Source organism: Heliangelus exortis, chromosome 18 (assembly GCF_036169615.1).
Source record: "Heliangelus exortis chromosome 18, bHelExo1.hap1, whole genome shotgun sequence".
Lineage (NCBI taxonomy): Eukaryota > Metazoa > Chordata > Aves > Apodiformes > Trochilidae > Heliangelus > Heliangelus exortis.
The window spans coordinates 5,233,390-5,251,427 of record NC_092439.1 but is presented as its reverse complement, the minus strand read 5'-3'; the positions used below and the strand labels follow the sequence as shown (position 1 = coordinate 5,251,427).

At 45.9% G+C, this 18,038-nt stretch overlaps 1 protein-coding gene across 2 annotated transcripts in view; it reads left to right on the top strand.

Annotated features, from left to right (window-relative positions):
* Positions 1-202: 202 nt before the first annotated feature.
* BDNF (brain derived neurotrophic factor) overlaps positions 203-18,038 on the top strand; it is a 38,566-nt gene continuing 20,730 nt past the window's right edge. Inside the window, exon 1 of one of the 2 annotated variants that reach the window (XM_071761994.1) lies at positions 203-634. In XM_071761994.1, the coding sequence (XP_071618095.1) occupies positions 632-634 (3 nt within the window). In that variant the 5' untranslated portion in view covers positions 203-631. Of the gene's footprint in view, positions 635-1,423; positions 1,601-18,038 lie in introns of those variants that run through there. The other variant, XM_071761992.1, reaches the window with a different exon arrangement.

Sequence of the window (18,038 nt, the reverse complement as noted above, 5' to 3'; positions counted from 1 at the left end):
TGTGCCATGCTCCTCTTGTGGCAGGAGCTAGTATGCAACAAGTCCCTGGAGCACTTCCCGTGGAAGCGAGAGTGAACGTGACATTTAAAAAAGCCAAATGTTTACTTACCTGTCACCAATGCAAATCTCCAGAGCCAGCTCGTCTTGCACGGCCCCAGGTGCGAGCCGGGAGGTGGAAGGAGGGCGGCCGGGAGTCAGGGCTCATTACACAGCGCGCCCGGCCGGGAAGGACTTTCCTCGGGAACTTTCTATCCCGCTCCGGTTTCCTGGGAGGCGGCTGCGATCACGTTTTATACAGTGCTAGTTGGTAACCCCTCTCATTCATTAAGATCACGTAAGAACTCAAAGGGAAACGTGACTCTGAGCTAAGGCGTTTGCGTAAATCTATAGGTTTTAAAAACTCTCTGCCAGTCGCTTTCTGTCTTCTGTAGGCACCAAGGTGGTGGAGAGTTTAAGCTTGCGGATATTGCAAAGGGTTATTAGATTCATAAGTCACACCAAGTGGTGGGCGATCCACTGAGCAAAGCAGAAGTTCTCACATGATGACTTCAAACAAGACACATTACCTTCCAGCATCTGTTGGAGAGACTGGATTTTAAGACACTTCTGTCTGCAGGACAGCAAAGAAACAATGGTGAGTACCAATAAAAAAAGCCTATTTTTGTGACTAGAGAGAGAGGGAAAAAAAAATTAAAAAAAAAAATGTTGCTTAACGACAGTATCTATTATCACGGGCTAGGCTTTCTAGTACTTAATATACCAAAGCATGTAACCCGCGGAGGCCAGAAGAATTGTGCTTTAGACAGTGCAACTTTAATTGCCACGCTCTTTGATTTAAGGCTGCGATAGAAACACTGCGTTTGAGAAAACTTGGAGCTGCTGGCGACTTGGGTGCAGCCGGCCGCTCGCTCCTCCCGGCTCGTTCCTGCCCTCTCTCTCTCCAAGCGGGCGCGGAAGGCGGCTGACGCCCGCCGTCGGGGAGGGGGGTGGGACCCTCGGGAGGGGGGAAAGGGGGGCACCTCCGCGCCCCGCCGCGGAGCGAGGGCCGGGCACTGCTCCGGCTGCGGGAGGGGAGGGGGGGGGAGTTGGGGGGGGGTGCGGAGTGGCGCGGCCGCGGCACGTGACAGCGCGGGGGGACGGGGGCGAGGAGCGGCCCGGGCGCGCAGCGGGGCGCGGCGGCGGCAGGACCCTGGACAGAGGCGGCGGCGGAGGGGGGGGGGGGCGGCGGCCCGCGGGGGGCGGTGGCCCCGCACCGCTCCGCGCTCCTGCGGGCTCGGGGAGCCGCTAGCACTTGGTACCGGCTCCCCCCCCCACACACGCCCCGCTTCGCCATCCCCCCCCCACCCCCCCTCACCCCGGTCGGTCCTTCCCCTCTCTTCCCCGCCCGCCGCCCTCTCGCCCCGCTGGAGCTGGGCGAAGTTGAATTCCTAGCGGTGCGGGCTGGAATAGGAAAAGGAGAGGGGGGAAAAAAAAAAAAAAAAGAAAAAAAAAAAAAGAGTCTTGCAAGCTCCGGGGGTTGGTTTGACGGTGTCAACTTTGGGAAATGCCAGTGTTTATCTCCGCGATCTAGCCACTGCTTGTGGTGTTAGCTGTGACCAAGGTAAGCATAGGGGTGACCCCCCCGGCGGCATCCCCTCTCTCTGTGGCGCGGGGATGGGTGCCTGCTCTTTGCCTAGTTTTGTTACCTCGCTGCCTGCTCGGTGTGTGGAGGCTAGAAAAGGTAGGAGAAGCTTGATGAGATTGCACTACGAGTTGAGTTAAGTTGTGCCTGATTTAATCTGGGAATCTCGTCTCTCTATGTGCGTGTGCATGCTTTGGGCAGAGATGCAAGTGATCTTTACCTAGATAAGCAGATGCGACGGTTGTTTTTTGTTTGTTTTTTTTTTTTTCCTTAGCTAAGGATGCAAGTTGATTTTGCATAGCTAAAGAGATGCAGCTGAGCTCTAGCTGGCACTCTGCACAACTGATCTTACATAGATAAAGAGACGCAGCTGGTCTTTACCTACATGGAGATGAGCTGGTCCCCAGTTTGAGGGATCACTGATGGCCCCTCTGTGTACGAACCTACGACTGAACGGGAGAGCCGTGCATGTATTGCTGATGATCCAATATCCGCATCTACTTTGCTATAATTAAAAGGGAGGAGGGGGGGGAGGTGTTTGACAACCCTGAAACCCAAACGCAGCCCCCCCACCTGGAGATCATTCGGATAAGCTTTCTGCTCATCTCCCTCCTCTCTAGTGCCTCCCCCCCTTCCTCCTTCCGATTCTTCCTACGTAGAAATGTAGCTAATAATATTTAGTCTCCGGGCTAAAAATAAGCTCTGGAAAGTCAGCAGTTTGGCGGAGCAGCGGCGGTAGCAGCGGTGCTCGCAGGTAGAGAAGCTCCGGGGGTCTCCGGCTCTGCACGGAGTCTCTGCACTGATCCCCCCCTACCCACGCTACCGGGGAGGGGGGTTCTCCCGCGGAGGAGGGTCCGCACGGAGCCGCACTGCCTCCTCCGCCCCGCTCCAGCCAGCGTGCGCCTCTCCTCCCGGGGGGATCCCGTCCGCCGGGAGCCAGCCCTGTACCCCACCTCAGGGGAGCCGAGGGACCGCCAGCCGAGCCTGGGGGCTCCGGTGCCCCCCGCCCCACAGGCCCTCCCTGCGGCAGAGCCGGCGGCGCCCCGCGGACGGCCCCGCTGCGGCGCCGGGCACCGCTGGGGAGGGAGGGAGCGGGCGAGAGGGATGGATGGATAAAAGGAGAGAGGGAGGGAGGGATGGATGGAAGGAAGGAAGGAAGGAAGGAGGATCCCGCGGCTCCGCCGCCCCCGCCTCCCGCCGGGCTCCCGCTCCGGCTCGCACGTAGCGCCGCCGAGGAGGGAAACCCCCCGGCAGGCGGGGGGCTGGCACCGCCGCGGGGGAGGGGGCGGCATCCCCGCCGCGCAGTCGGGCGGAGCACTGCGCTCCCGGGCCAGACCGGGCCGGGCTCCCCCCGCCGGTATGTGTGTGTGTGTGTGTGGGTCCCACCGCCCCCAGCATCGTTGCTACGGCGACCGCCTCCCCCCGGGGGCACCGTCCTGTGGGGATAGGAGGTGAGGGGAGCGGGGGTACCGTCCCTCTCCCGCTCCCTCCGTCCCTCCCCGGGAGAGGCCCATCGCCAACAGCCTCCGGACGGTGCCGCTGGCAGCACCGGGGCTGGGCACCGGCACGCAGAGCCAAAATGGAGGTGCTGCAGGACGGCACCGGGGGGGGAGCACCTCCGCGGAGCTCCCGCGAAAGTCGGTCACCTGGCGGCTCTTCTGCGTTAGTATCTATTTCTGTGGGCTTTTCTTTTTTTTTTTTCTTTTTTTTTTTTTTTTTTTTTTTTTTTTTCCATCTCTAAAGGAAAACACCCGTTCTCCTCTCCTGGAGATGCGCTAAACGGGGCCTGGGTTCCCTGTCGCCCCCCCAACCCCCGGGCCTGGCCGTGATGCTGGCTTGGAGCCCGGGGAAGTGGCCAGGCGGGATCCCGCCGTGTATTTTTCCATTTCCACTTGGAGAACTTGCGTTTGCTGGGGGTGCCTGCTTGGGTGTGATGAGAGGCATTGCTCAGGAGCTCTAAGGCAGTGAGAAACTAGACTTTCATGAGTCTCAAAAGCATCCATCATCGACAGGCTGGATAAAACTCAATGCACCACTTTTGCAGTTTCATTAAATTCATAATTAAATGCCCTCTCTCCTTTTTTTCACTTAGGAAAAGGTCAGGAGGCAGGGGTAGTATTTGAATACATCAAACTGTGATCTAGTGGTGATGAGCCCTACTATAACCCATCTTCTTCCCAAAATAAATGGTTCTGTTATACAGGAGGTTGCCAAGGAGCTTCTATTTATGTGAGTTTTCCACTCCATGGATAATTTTGTGTATCTGCATATATTTTAATTTTAAACCCACTACTTTCTTACCAGCTCTCAAAAACCCCTTGTTTTCCCTTTTTGTCTCTGTTGCCATGTTTGTCTTGAATGCTAATAGTTCTCTGCAGAGATGCATAGGATGGACAGGTGCTAACAAATGACACTGGGCCATATTTGGTTACATTCGCTCACAGTGACTCATACCTTAATCTGCAAGTAGCTTTATTGATTTTAGTACCTACTATTTCTCCAAGAGCTGTCACTGCTTTGGTGGTGGTTCGTCACCACCTTTCATCTCTTATGGTTATGATACTGTAAAATGTCCAATCTTCTTCAAATACCTTTTCATCCTTCAAAGTTTTGACATGGCAGTTGTTCTTTCTCCTTTTTTATATAGTTTTGGTTGTATTTTACCTGACAGTGAGTCTTCTGTGGTTTGGTGGCTGCCAGGTGTATGTGTCCAGCATGAGCTGTTTCTTTTAATGTGGTGTTTGACGTAGGTGTCTCTCCAAATTTGTCATTCTCAGCATCTCTCCATTTGGATAACTGCTTGATCTTCAGCATTGTTCAGTGATTTCCTACTTCAAATAGTCTGATAGTTCTCACTATTTATTCTTAGGGGCCACCATTCAGAGGCATGTATGCTGGAGGATTATGTCTAGCATTTCAGTAATCTGAGGTGGATGGATGCACACACTTGCCTTCACACAGCAAGTCCTTTATTTCATTTCTTTATCACACTGATATTGTTGAGCTCTCAGAAATGCCCCAAGAAAATGTAGACTGGCTGCCATTTAGTAACCATACGTCGCTTCCTAAATACAGTGACATATGACTGCCCCCCCATGAGAAATTCTGGAAAGGTGGATGAATCCTAAGGGACAAATTTTCCTCAGAGCTGTAAGGCTCACTATGATTCACTGTAGTAAATCACCGCTGAGTACTCAAAAATGAGGCTGCTAGAACTTTTTTAATCAGATACGCAAACAATGAGAGCATCCGTAAGATTTTGGGAGATCTAGTTCATTCCTCTAGCAAAAAATAGTCATGTCAAGTGCTGTAAACAGCATCTGTAAGAAACAGTACCTCTCAAGTTGTTGAAAACTGTCTCTTTCCCTAGACCTGGGAAAGAGACAGGTAGCACAAGGTAAAATACATATGGATAGACACTTTCACAGCTCCCTCCCTTTTGAGCTAACATTAGATTTGGGCTAAGAAACTGGGGCTAGCAAAAACAAGCTTGTCAAGGTGGTCCTTAAAATGGAGGCTTTTGGGGCATGAAGAACTAGAAAGAACAAACTGAGAAGCATGGGTCTGGTTTTGTAACCCTCATTTTTCTCTGTGGTCAGCAAATCCAGCCAGTAGAAGGGATCACAGGATAGGAGCAGATGCAATAAAGTAATGCTTGTGTGCCTGGAAGTAGGAGTTGGAAGGAAATGTGGGTATCCCATGTTTCTTATGTTTGGGTTTCCAAGGATTTTTCCACCTCCTATCTGTGTCTCTCTCGCCACATCATTAGGAACAGTAAAATGCCCTGGCAGGGACATCCTGCAGTGCCCCAGGTGTGTGATGAGCAATTTTGCGTGCAAAGCACTTGCCAACTTCAGTGAATCCCTACACCCACACACCAGCAAGGTGCAGGGCAGGGCAGGGCACTGACTTCTCCCATTAACTGAAAATATCTCTGAGACATACTCTTGCAAAATTATAGCCAGGAAAACATACCGACTGACATGGAGTTCACATAACAACTGCCCACCCATTTCATTATTTCACAAATGTGTGATTCGTGCTTGTGAGCTGTCACCGTTAGCATTTCCATCTGTCTCAATATTGCTTCTATTCTTAGTTGTTATGTGATAGATGTAGGTGTATGAAAAGGATTTTTCCCCCTTCCCTGTGTCGTGAAACAAAATAAATGGAAGCCACATACGTGTATCCATGCATTTCATGCCAGCAACAAGAAATGCAGGCACCTTCGTGGCATTCCCATTACTAGAAGTAGAGGTGGAGTAAGGAGCAGGTGCCTGTGGCCTCTCAGAACTCTTCATACTCAATGGGGAAAAACGTAAGTCAAACTCTTAACTGCAAAAGAACAATATGGCTTTGATCTCCTTTTGAGCATGCAGCTTGAGGGACCTATTTTCCTAGTCATGTAGGTATGTGAGTAATTTTACTCATTGCTTAGTCCTAACCGATTGCCTTTTCTGAGGCAATCTCAGAGGGGAAACATCCATGATGTGCTACAGTGCTCAAAGGATCGGGTCCTCAGCTCTGTAGATATTCCCAAGCCCAGAGCTTTCAAGACACTCATCACTTGGGCAAACAAAAAACTCTTTATATAAGATAGGCAAAGTACCTGAACACCAACACTGGATTGGGTGGGATACCTGTAGAAGTGAACAGACTTTTCACAACAGCCACCAGCAAGAGCAAATCCTGGCTCCAGTCATTTTCTTCCTGATGTCATTTGAACTTTGTGGCAGAGCCCAAATTCTCCTAGTCCAATGAAAAATGTCTTTGGAAGCTGCTAATGGATGTGAGTGATTCTCACCCCTGGAGCTCCTCCCTGAGGAGTCAGGGATTAGCTGGGTCCAGTCTGTGGCGTAAGCTGGGCTGTGGGAGGTTGGCTCCTGCTCCTTCTTCACTCGTGGAGAGCTTCAGGGCCAGGGCATTTGCTGTGGAGCCAACTCTGCTGTCGGTAAATGGTTTCCCCACAGTCCCAGGCTGTTGTATGGTCTCCCGTGGGGAATATTAGTGGTGGGACTCTAATGGACTAAGGTCTTGCTATGAGTAGCCAAGTGGATACTTTCTCTGCCCTCTACCTCTTAGTGGTCTGCTCTGTCTGCCTGTTTTTGTTGGTTTGTTGTTTTTTGTGTTTTTTTTTTTTTACTTCCCAAAATAGCACACAAAACCCCAATTTAACAGGCGTAAACTGTACACTCTGGCCTCCAATTTATTTTGACATTTGGCAAGAATGATTACGCAACATGTTCATTAAGTCATAACATTTTCACTACTTTTCCATTTCAGAGCCTTATTGACTGTAGCACATGCGAAAATAATGAACTCATTTATTCTCCAAATGGACAGTAGACCCCAAATCTCAAAAAAAAAAAAAAAAATCCACATTGTTTATGGATGCAATGTATGCAGAGATTTTTAAATCCCAAGGTCTCACCTGGTTGTAAAAAAATAATGATTCATTTCTGCAAGGGATGTGGAGGGTTTTATCGTCTACTAAAATGCTTATAGGGTTGTTCAGCCAAGGAGGTCCATCAAAAAAAGTTGATTCTTTTTTCTTAAACAGAGCCCCTTTCTCCTGACAAGCCTTTGTGGGATTTGGGAATCGTGCAGTAAACAGTTATGGTAACAGGTAATTAGATGGACCAGATAAAAACAATATGAAAGGGGGCTGGTAGCACAAGAATTACAGAAGGTGTGTGGGCATCTTGACATCCAAAAAACATTATAGATCTGGTCTCTGCTACCTCAGTCTCATGATGATAATTAAGAAATGTGGGTGTAGAGAAGCTCTTTGAGTAGTTTGGTTGGATTATTGCTGCAGTTCAAAACACAATTGGCACAGACACCCACATTGGACATGATTGCCCTTTGATGAGGCAGATAGTGACTTTTTAAAGCTGACATAGTTAAAATTATGTCTAAAGTTTATGGGGCCACAGGCTTCTGACTAGACTCCATTATGATAACAAATGGTAAAATAGAAGCTGAAGCAGGTTTTTTTTTTTTTAAAGTTGAGAAGGAAGGGACCCTGGCAGTGGGAAGGCTTCAGGATTAACCCTTCACTCATCTGTTTGGCTGGAGTAGAACACGGGCAGTGTCCAGGTGGTTGATTTATAAGCATGGTCATCCATCCTCTTTCAAGACAGCATGGAGGGAAGAGCAGTGAGATTGGTTCCTTGGCTGCTTCTATTATTAACCCACAGAGTGTAAAGTCTGGTTCCTGCACAGCCTCTGTGTTGTATGGCAGATCTTCCCAGTTCTTTTGTCTCTATTGGTTAATCAGTATTACAGAGGTGTTACCACACTCCCCTCTGAGCACACAGGTGAAAAAATTTCCATATATTTTGAAAACCAACAAAGCATTCAAGCTTCTTCATAAGCAGAATTTTGTTGTAAGAAACACTTGTGAATGGTCAGTCATGGAGGATCTCTAGGTGGGGACTGCTCATGCTTAAGATAAGACCTAAAAGTATAGCTTAACATACTCTCTCTTGCAGTGTTTTATTCTAATATTGGAGGCACTAAACTTGTACAGCTATGGAAATGTCAAAGTATTGACTTCAGACCTGATCCTGCATTCAGGTTTATTTATTCTTGTACACCCTTCACTCCTTAAAGCAATAGCAATGGAAGAAGGTTGTGTGGTGACCTGGTGATCACTCTGTATTTATCACAGCTTCTCTTCAGGTTTTCCCTGAGGGACCAGAAAAGGCCACATGTTGACAAGGTAGACAGTGTTGTGAAAGTATTTGACATTTCAATATTATCTTTCTTTTTTTTATTTTTTTTCAACACAAGCTCAGTTCTATATTCTTTTAGAGTGCTCAAAGTGGCTTTCATTATTTCCCTCTAAAACTATCATCAAAATTCTCCCAATGATGTTTGATAAAATATTCAGATTCAAGCAAGCTATATCATGAAAAGAAAATGGATTTCAGGGAAACAGGTGGTTAGCAAAAGAAAAAGGAGGGGGGAAAAGGCAGCTGATTTCTCACAGCAAATACCTTTTGAAACCTGACCAACTCTACTGAGAATGGGATGCAGGGAGAGTCATGAGGAGGGGGCAAGAGACTGAAGCTGCTTAGAGATGTAATTAGGTCTGTCAAATACATGTGCATTTACAGCTGCCAAAAGTTTATAAAACCATCTGAGAGGGTATGTTTGCTGAATTTTGTAAACAGATACCTGATAGAATAGGATTTGCCAGGGGAAAAAAAATAAAGAACAAAAAACCAAAAACCAGCTCCTAGGTATTTTTAAGGGGGGGCTAAATTCTGGGTTTGGAAATTTCCAGTGGATGATGATACATGTTAGATGTCTTTGGCTTCTGTACATCACTTGCAGTAGCCTGAACTGTGATACCCTTTACTCTATTGCTGACAATTCATTGCATCAGAGAAAAAGTAAAAAAAAAAAAATTAAAAAAAAAAATGTATCAACTGGTTATAGAGTCATCCACACAAGGAGCAAATCTCACAGTATTTCCCATATGAATCTCTCTTATGTCCCAAATTTGGTTTATTGACTTAGTTATTCTAAGTCCTTTCAGCACACTCATCATTCATCATGGTATTTGGACACATTTTTAAGTGACATGACTAAAGATCTGGTGCATGTTTTGCTCTAGTCCTCTTCTGAGGGAAAAAGCACTTCAAGTCTAGGGCTTTTCCTTAGTGTTTGTGTTATTGTGAGTAAGGCTTTCACAAAGGCCTGGGTAAGAGTTTAATCAGAGATTCAGCTGATTCTTCCCTTTCTCTGTGGTGTTTGCTCTTACATCAGCACTCGGTCACTCTATCCACCACCTATTCCCCAGGCAGATCTGATTCTCCTGCTTTTTCCGCCCACCACCTGTTGTTTTCCTCTTCCTAAATCCTTCACCTAGACTCAGTCATCAGCTGCCCAACCGTGGTCATAGCTCAGGATACCCACTGCTTTTCCTGCCTCCTTTTTTCTTTTTTTTTTCCCAACTCTTTCAAAGACCCAAACCTATCTGGCTTCAGAGGGGCTCTTAATCCCCCGTCTACTGCCTTTGGCACCAAGGAGCTATTTTTAATATCTGTTTTCCCATCAAATATTTCCTGAAGCATTCCCCAAACAAAATTCTGACTCCCAAACTTAAGGGAAAGGCTAAGCTCTTTTTAAGGCACAACTAGAAATTTAATTTGAAATGGCCAGAATATCAGACTCATTTATCCATAGGGATTTTTGAGACAAAGCAGGGAGAAAATTCGGCCTAATGAAAGGCATACATTTCAGGCCAGGAGAAAAGCCAAAGATGATGGACCTTTCCAAATTGTTTTCTTTCAGGATCTGTGCCATTCCCTGGCAAGTCAGCCTCTCCAAGAGCAATAGGGCAATGTCCTGACTGTCCTCCTACCACCAGAGGCCATTTCACCAGCTGCTGCTGGTGTGTAGCAGCTGCCTGGGGCTCTGATTAGTAGCAGAACTTTCCCATTTGCCTCTGCCAGGGCTGTAAACATGGTGATGATGATGATGATGATGATGTTCATTATGCCAGCTCCCTCTCAGAAATGGAGACTACAGCTCCCCAGGACATCCTGGAGGTGATGCAGCCATGGAGCTAAGTCTCATTCGGATCAGTTTGTCTTTTTGTCTCTCTCTGTTTGGGCTTCCAGTGAAGCTTGCAGGATGGGGTAACATGTGAGATTCCCTGCATGTGATCAGCCCTTGGCACAAAGCTGAGAATTGCCTGATGGAGCTAATTGTGGGTGCACATTAATAATCCTCTGAACAGCAATGTCCCCCTGCTCGCCCTCGCTGCAGCCCTGCAAGTGGTAACGAGCCAGGAGCTTTTCCTGTATCCCAAGAAATGGGGATAAGAGGGATGGGGGACTGTGAGAGAAGGTGGTTCATAGGGTGCAGAGCCCCTGATCTGAGCAGTCATGAGGAAAGGGTGGGGAATATGGAGAACCCATGAAAGAGGAGGTGGGTTGAGTGGCATGAAGAAAGGAGCCCCATGGAGGGGTCTCTGGAGGGAGAAATGAGGCAGGTGCCTGGTGTGCTCTATGTGCTCAGCCTTTTTTCCTGAGGCTCTAATCCCATCAGTACATGTAATTAATGCAGTGTTAATTTACTGTGAGGGCGCAGGCCTGACAAAAGCACAGCAAACCCCAAACTGCAAAATAAACTATGTTATCAGTTACGCTTCCCCAACTCTCTGAGTTGAGCTGGTGCAATTTTCTGGCAGTTAGCAGGATCTAAATTAAGAAACTAATCAGAAATAACCCTCCAAATTATACTGATTCTTATTTACTCCCTTTTATCTTGATACAGCTTCGTAAAGGAATATTTTTACAGATCTTTTAAACATTTCTAGAAAGAAGCAATAGACAAAATGTCATAATTTCCATATGAAGGAGTTTCTCTCAGTGTAATTCCTATCTAAAAAGCCATTTTACCCTAATATGGTCCCAGAATCTAAGTAACATATTCTGTCGCAATGACTTCTGCATCAAAACAATTTTTCTGTTTCATATCCAAGAAAAAATGTTGAATATTTAAATTCCACATCCTTTTTGATCTTAATTCCCATCACAGAAGAGTTCTTTAGGCCTCGTCAGTGTGCTCTAGGTGCAATTTCAGAGTATATTTTTTATATTATGGGATCTAACCCAAATTAAGAAACCAAAAGGGAAAAAGCTATACATGCCTGGAAGGGAAAGGGATTCTGCTTGGAGCAGGTAGCAGGGTAAAGCATCAAACAGAAATGTAACAAAAGTCTAAAAGAATGGTTTAAATGCCTTTCTGCAGAGTCCTTGCTTAAAATCTGGCATTCAGCTCACTTTTGGTTTATATACTCTGCATTCCTGTTGACTTCATTGCTGTTTATATTCAAATAAGTAAAGGCACTATAAGGCCATATAATACAACTGTGGGTTGCAATAAATTATAGCAGATTAAACAGGCTAACTGATGAAATAGAAAGAGGTGTTTAAAACCACCAATCCCTTGTAAGCATTTCCATTTCAGCTGTATCAACCAGATGAAAAACAAACAGTGTCCAGGAAATAAATGTAGATAATGTTGTTTACAAATTTATACTCCCATGGCATGATTCCTGAACCAGCAAGGAAAGGCCCCACTAAATGTCTCGCCAGAGGTGGATTTTACTTGGGTAGACTTTGAGTTAAATTCAGCTCTAAAAATAGAGGGGCTCTGGGCACGTCAGGTGGAAGGAAAAGATAGGAGAGAAGCCAGGGCTAGGGCCCTGGGGGTCAGCCCATTTGGGAGATGGTGGATGGTGGAAGCTGCTGCACCCCAGGAACACAGATTGGATGTGTGTGGTTCCTTTCCTCCTGCATGCTGATCATGTTGCATGGGGTTTTTTGGTGTCCCCACTGCTGGATGCTCCTGTCCCACCTCCAGCCTCTTCAGATCCAACCCACCCGTGCACAGGATGGCTTCTTCCTGGGACAGAGAAATCAATATGTTTCCCCATTTGAGAAATGGTGTAGAACTTGAGGAAAGTTATTTTAAAATATCTTTAACATTTTATTGATTTTCTGAATCAATATTTCAGGATTTTTGAATTCCCAAGTAGCCATACATCCGCCCTGTCTCTCGTTCCTATCATTCTGCATCTATAAATGAGAGTCTGGGCACACCACGTGCTGCAGAGAGAGAACTGGCTGTGCATCCAATTACTCCCATCCTGTACTTGTGAGGAAGAAAATATTTTAATAGGAGTACTGCAAATACAACCTAACCCATACTAATTACTTTCTAAAGCAATTCTGCACTGCAAGTCTATTAAATCATTTCATCTGCCCAATGCAGGGAAATGAAGCCCCTATGCACACCCTGCTCCCTTGGGCTGGGTTTTATAGTAGAAGAAAGCAGGAGCAGAGCTGGCACCCGTTTTGGTGGCATCTTTTGCTGTGCATTTACACACCCCAAGGAATGGGCAAGTACATAACCTGATGGTGGCCCAATTCTTGGCTCTTTTGCCCCAGTCAATGCTCACACAGCACCAGGCATTCCTCTGCTGCAGATAAACAGAGCATCCCTTTTAACCAGACAAGTGAAAACTGCTGGACTGACACATGGCTGCCTATTAATCTCCAAAGTGGAATGTAGTAATGTTTATACACAACGTGGTTCCAGTCATTAAATTACTGGAAGATTAACAATCCCAAGTGTTCAATAAACAGAAAAGATGGCAAACAAATGAAACGTGTTAGTCAAGGGAAATTTGGGCTTTAATGCAACTAATCCAGTACTTGTTTCTTGAGCCACAAGTCACAGTAACTGGAGGAGGAGAACGTAATGTGGTCTGGGTTTCATTTTGAGGACTCTATTTAATTTTTATTGCTGCCCTGATAATTTTACTCTGCAATTAACAAAAGTATCTACTGTTCCTCAGATACTTCTTTCTTTAATGCTTTAGGTGGTTAACGTGGAAAATGTTTTGAACTCTGGAGTTGCTTCCTAGGTAAAACAGCTCGATACCCTATTAAAAAAAATAATCTTGAATTCCTCTTTAAACACATCAGCTCATTAAAAATATTGATGTGGCTGTGCTTTAAAGAGGGACGGAGCCAAAGCACCTTAACCTCTTTGGGAGGAAGAAGACAGTTATCTAAGCCCAGCATAAGATGCCTTACTATGAAAGTAGCACAGGGCAGGAGAGCTAGAAGAACTATCTAATGTTTACACATGCTTTTCATTCCCAAGGATTTCCACGCACCCTGGGAGGATCCTTCCTGCCAGCTCCAGGCCAGAGCAGGGCCCCATGGTGGTGGGTACCCCAGCACAGCTCTTGCCCCCCCAGTCCTGAGCACCCATCCTCCATCTCCCCTCCCTGCCTCTTTGATTTAGATCTCTTATCACCCATCACCCTCTGGGCAATAGCACCTGGCAAGTGGAGTGCTTGAGCTTGATGTCAGAGGAGATTTTTGTTGCTTAAATAGAAATAAACTACAACGGAGAACTTGCAGGGTTGAGAACCTGGGGCTTGGGGGGCTTGCTTAGTTTTAGGACATATCCAAAATATGCTCTCCACAGTTAAGCACTGAGAAGGATTTGGTCAGGCACACACCTACCACCAGCTCAGACAAGGTGCCTGGCTAAGTTTATTTAACCCCTGGAATCTGATCCCTTTAAATTTTAAAAATAATCCACTGTATGGCATCTAATTGAAGCCCAGTGAATACTTAGAGGAAAGGAGAGATGAGTCAATCCCTACACCTTTCACCCACAAGTGCACCAACAGTTTTCTGATCTTCTTTAATCATAGAGCTCCAATGGCTGGATTCATCACAGGAGTGCATCTCCAGCCATCTAATCTCTCTGCACTTGGCTCAGGTTTCCCCCGTCCCGAGGAATCACACTCAACCTCTTTGGGGGAGAGGGGATTTTCTTTTCCCTTCCCATATCGGGGACTCACTCGGAGCCTGATTTTTCTTTTTCTTCTTTTTGTTTTGTTTTGTTTTGTTATTTCATACCTTCTTTTCTGTCTCCTGTGCTGGAGCTATGGTGGGGATGTTAGGGAGGAGGTCAGGGATGAGCAGGGCAGGGTCGGGGACCATACGCCAGACACCCGGTACACTGGATACTCTCAGGCTCAACCCAGATACTTTGCTCTTTGCTAAAGTGCCGGGTGTTTAGTGCCTCCAAAACGACAGCAGTAAGGCAGAGATACTGGAGATTAATTCCCAGGTTTGGTCAGGACAAAGGGTGAATTACCCTCCCAGCTACCCTCAGCCCTCAGCAGGATTTGATGCCTGGTTTAGGAGTCCTGCTGTCTGAGCAGTGCATGGGGTTTCTGCAAAACCCCAAAAGGAAAATCTAGAAATGTGGGGAGGCAGCTCGGGGAGGCTGCCAAACCTTGCCTTGCACCAGCCAAGGCCAAACCCTGTAACTCTGTACTGTGGAGTCCTCAGCTCAGAAAAGATACAGAAGTGTGGGAGTGCATCCAGAGGAGGACCACAAAAATGATCAGAGGTATGGAGCACCTTGGCTATGAGGAAAGGCTCAGGGAATTGGGTTTGTTCAGACCAGAGAGGAGAAGGCTTCAGGGGTGTGTTCATCACTTGATGTATGTGGTAATTGTCACGTATGGCTCGGGTTGTATTTCTGTGACAATTGATGCCAGCAGAGACAACTAAATGAGTAGTGGCAGGGAGAAAATAAGGGGTGTGCTCACCAAACAAGTATGTTCATGAGCAGCTTAATAAATTTATACATAATAGACACCTGCATATCCTTGTTTGTAAAAGACTAATCTGCAGCTATCAGAGCTCTGGTATAGAAGCAATTTCTTGCCTATGAATTGGGCTGAAATCCCTAACTAGAAGGCATGGGACAAGATCCAGGGTACAGATCCCCCCAGTGTGATGGAAAGCTGGCATAGCTATAGCAACATGAGAAGAGACTAATTATTTTAATTGTTTGTTGGAGTTTTAGATTAACTTTTGCCATAGCTGCAGGGTGACAATTCTGAGCTATTAGGTGATATTTTCTTCAGCAAAAATGTTGTGGTTTCGGTGCCTGTGATTGAGAGGGTAGGTCTGATTGCTTTATCCTGTACACATCAGCCTACAAACTATGTCTAATGAAAGATCTTTGGGTTTGTATTCCCGTCTTGCTGCTCCATAAAATACTTGCCCTGCTAAAATGAGGCCAAAAGGCCTCTTGGCAGACATTGTTCACTGAAGGCAAAATTATGCTTGATATTAAGAGCAAGTACCCTGTGCTATTTAAGGCACAGGATATAGTCTGGCCACCCAGCAAGCTACTGGCAGACCAGAACCACAGCAGCTCTTTGCAGGCTGGACATAAGGTAAACCTTAAGGCTGTTAAGACCCAAGTGGCACCAACCCCAGGGCATTAAGATGAACACTGACATCCAGAAGAGGCCATGTCCACAGTCTGGCTGACCCTGGGTGCAACGGGTGTGCTGGAGAAGCATTCACCACCCACCTCTTCATCTCACTCAGTCACAGCCTGGCAATGACTTTATGTAGCTGAGCTGAATTTGGGTTCAGTCCTCAAAGGTGCTGAGGGTTTTATAGCCCCACTGACACTTGTGTGGAGCATCAGTGGCTCCACTCTGTGTGCTGTGATTGCTGAATCATCACAGTGGCATCACAGCCCAGTCATCTTCTGACAGATGTGAGGTGTCTGCAGCCTCCAATCATCTTTAAAATCCTTTGCAATTTTTAGCATTGCTTGAGTTGGAAAAGTTTATTTCCATGAACTTTCCAGCCATTTAATGTGAAAAAAATAGCAAAGATAGGTAACTAGGAAACATGAATAAACATAATTAAACATAAAATGCTTGTAGTGAGTTAAGAACTGGCCTCAGCCAATTAAAAATTATTAATAGAAAAAATACTCTAGTGTCAAAACCTGAGTACATCAACAGCATTCTCATTTGTGTAATCAGGATTAGTTTATATTTCCTGGCAACTGACTGAGAGGCAGTCAAATTGTAGCCTTTTGACCTTTTTCTCATTCAAAACCAGGTTGAGATACTACAGGAATAAAATGGGGAGTATAAAGATACAATTGTGGGGAGAGACAGAATCACCAATTAGGTACTGAGTAACTATGGGCCTTTAAAGAATGTTACTCTTTTCCAATATTGACTTCTTTTATTGGTTCTCTTACAATTGCAATAGGGGAATTTAAGAGCCTCACAAACTACTTTATCATATAATTAGTTTATCAGTAAATTTGGATCTTGTACATCAATCACTATAATGTATAACCTCCACTGAGACAGAAACCAGATGTGCATGCTTCTGCTTTATTCTTTATAGTATCCACAGCATCATTAGTGCCTGGGCTAGAGTTTAAATTGAATTCAGCAAAAAGCAATGGTCTTACCCCCCTTCAAGCAATCTGATATTGCTGCAGGGATAAATCAACATTATGTTGATTGAAAAGTCATCCTCTTTCTTACTCCTTCCCTGTTGCCATATGGAAAAGGCTGAAGTGTAATTTGTGTATGCAAAGAAGAATTTTAACTGGTTAGGTACAGGAAAAAAGATCCTTGGTTTCTAGCTGAATGCTGCTAGGTGGGTATCACCTGGGAATCCATGGGAAATGATGGGACATCTGATCATTGAGTCCTACCTAGCCCACAAATTTCAAAGGTGAGGGTATGTGCACCTCCAGAGGTATGAATACCTCTAAGCTTACAGTACCTCATGTGGCCAAAGGAGTTGAGCTCTGACCAGGGCAATGTCTCCATGTGATGACTCTGGGTTGCTTCACAAGCAAGCACCTTGTGGGCCCAACCTTGTAGTGCTCATTCATACAAAATTCTACTTGAAGTCAGGGCCTGATTGAAAAATAAGGAGCCCAACTTGTATGTGCATTAAAAATCATTATCAGATCATTATTTATACCACTTTTTCATTTTTCCAGTAATCAAGCGCTGGCTCCTAATAATTCCCAAAGGGCTGATTATACCAGCAGCTCTCTGACCACACCTCTTCCCCAGGAAATACTCTATAAAAGGAAAAAAAAAAAGCATTTTTCTAGAAGAGCAAAATGGGTATTTCAGCCCCTGATTGCCTGGAACTGATGGGTCTCACGTTCTCAGCAGGGCTGAGCTCAAAGCACATGGCACTGGGCGAGGACTTGTCAGGCAGTCCCTAAGACACTTCCTTTACAAAATTAAAAAACTTGTTCTGACTGCAAGCAGACTTTTTCAGATCATGTGACTTCTCCTTCACTCCTGAGTACAAGCCAGCAGATGCCTCAGTCAGTGCCTCTAAAGCATGAGACTGGCTGCTGCTCATCTGCATGTCTAGCACACCAGAAGAGCCTTTGCTCCAGGAATAAGGTGTACATTACAGCTAATTAAAGTAGCCTTTGCTGCTGCTGTGAAGCTTGATTGGTAGAACATCCAAATATTTGTAGGCGTTGTCTTATGAAGACAAAATATTGAAAGTGTGCTGAAAACATGCTGCCTTTGTGAAATCAGGCACCCACACTAATTCAGTTGTACCTGGAAAGCTGAGTGGTGTCCTGGAGAGAAGTTCAACACAGTAAAATAAAATGCACACATTAATTTAGCAAGTTCCAGTTGTGGTCCCAGTGTTTGAGATTGCACTCAAGCACCCACCTGGCAGTATTGCTGAGAGATAGAAGGCTACTCTGGTATATAGAGTGAGAAAATAAATAGCTGATGTATTCCTTATGGCAGAATTCGATTATTACAGAAATAGCTGAGCAGGAGTTGGCCACCTTCATTAGGAGCTACCTATCATATAGCAAGAGCTGGGTGTGATTTCTCTTTCCCAGGCTGTTAGCAAGGGCTTTGAAAAACCACCCCCTTTCTTATAAATTGGGTAGATTTTGACTGGGACAAAGAAAGTGGAACTGTCTTCCCAGATCAGTGACTAGTTTAGTTCAAACACACAAAACCAAACCCCCAAGTGCAGGAAGG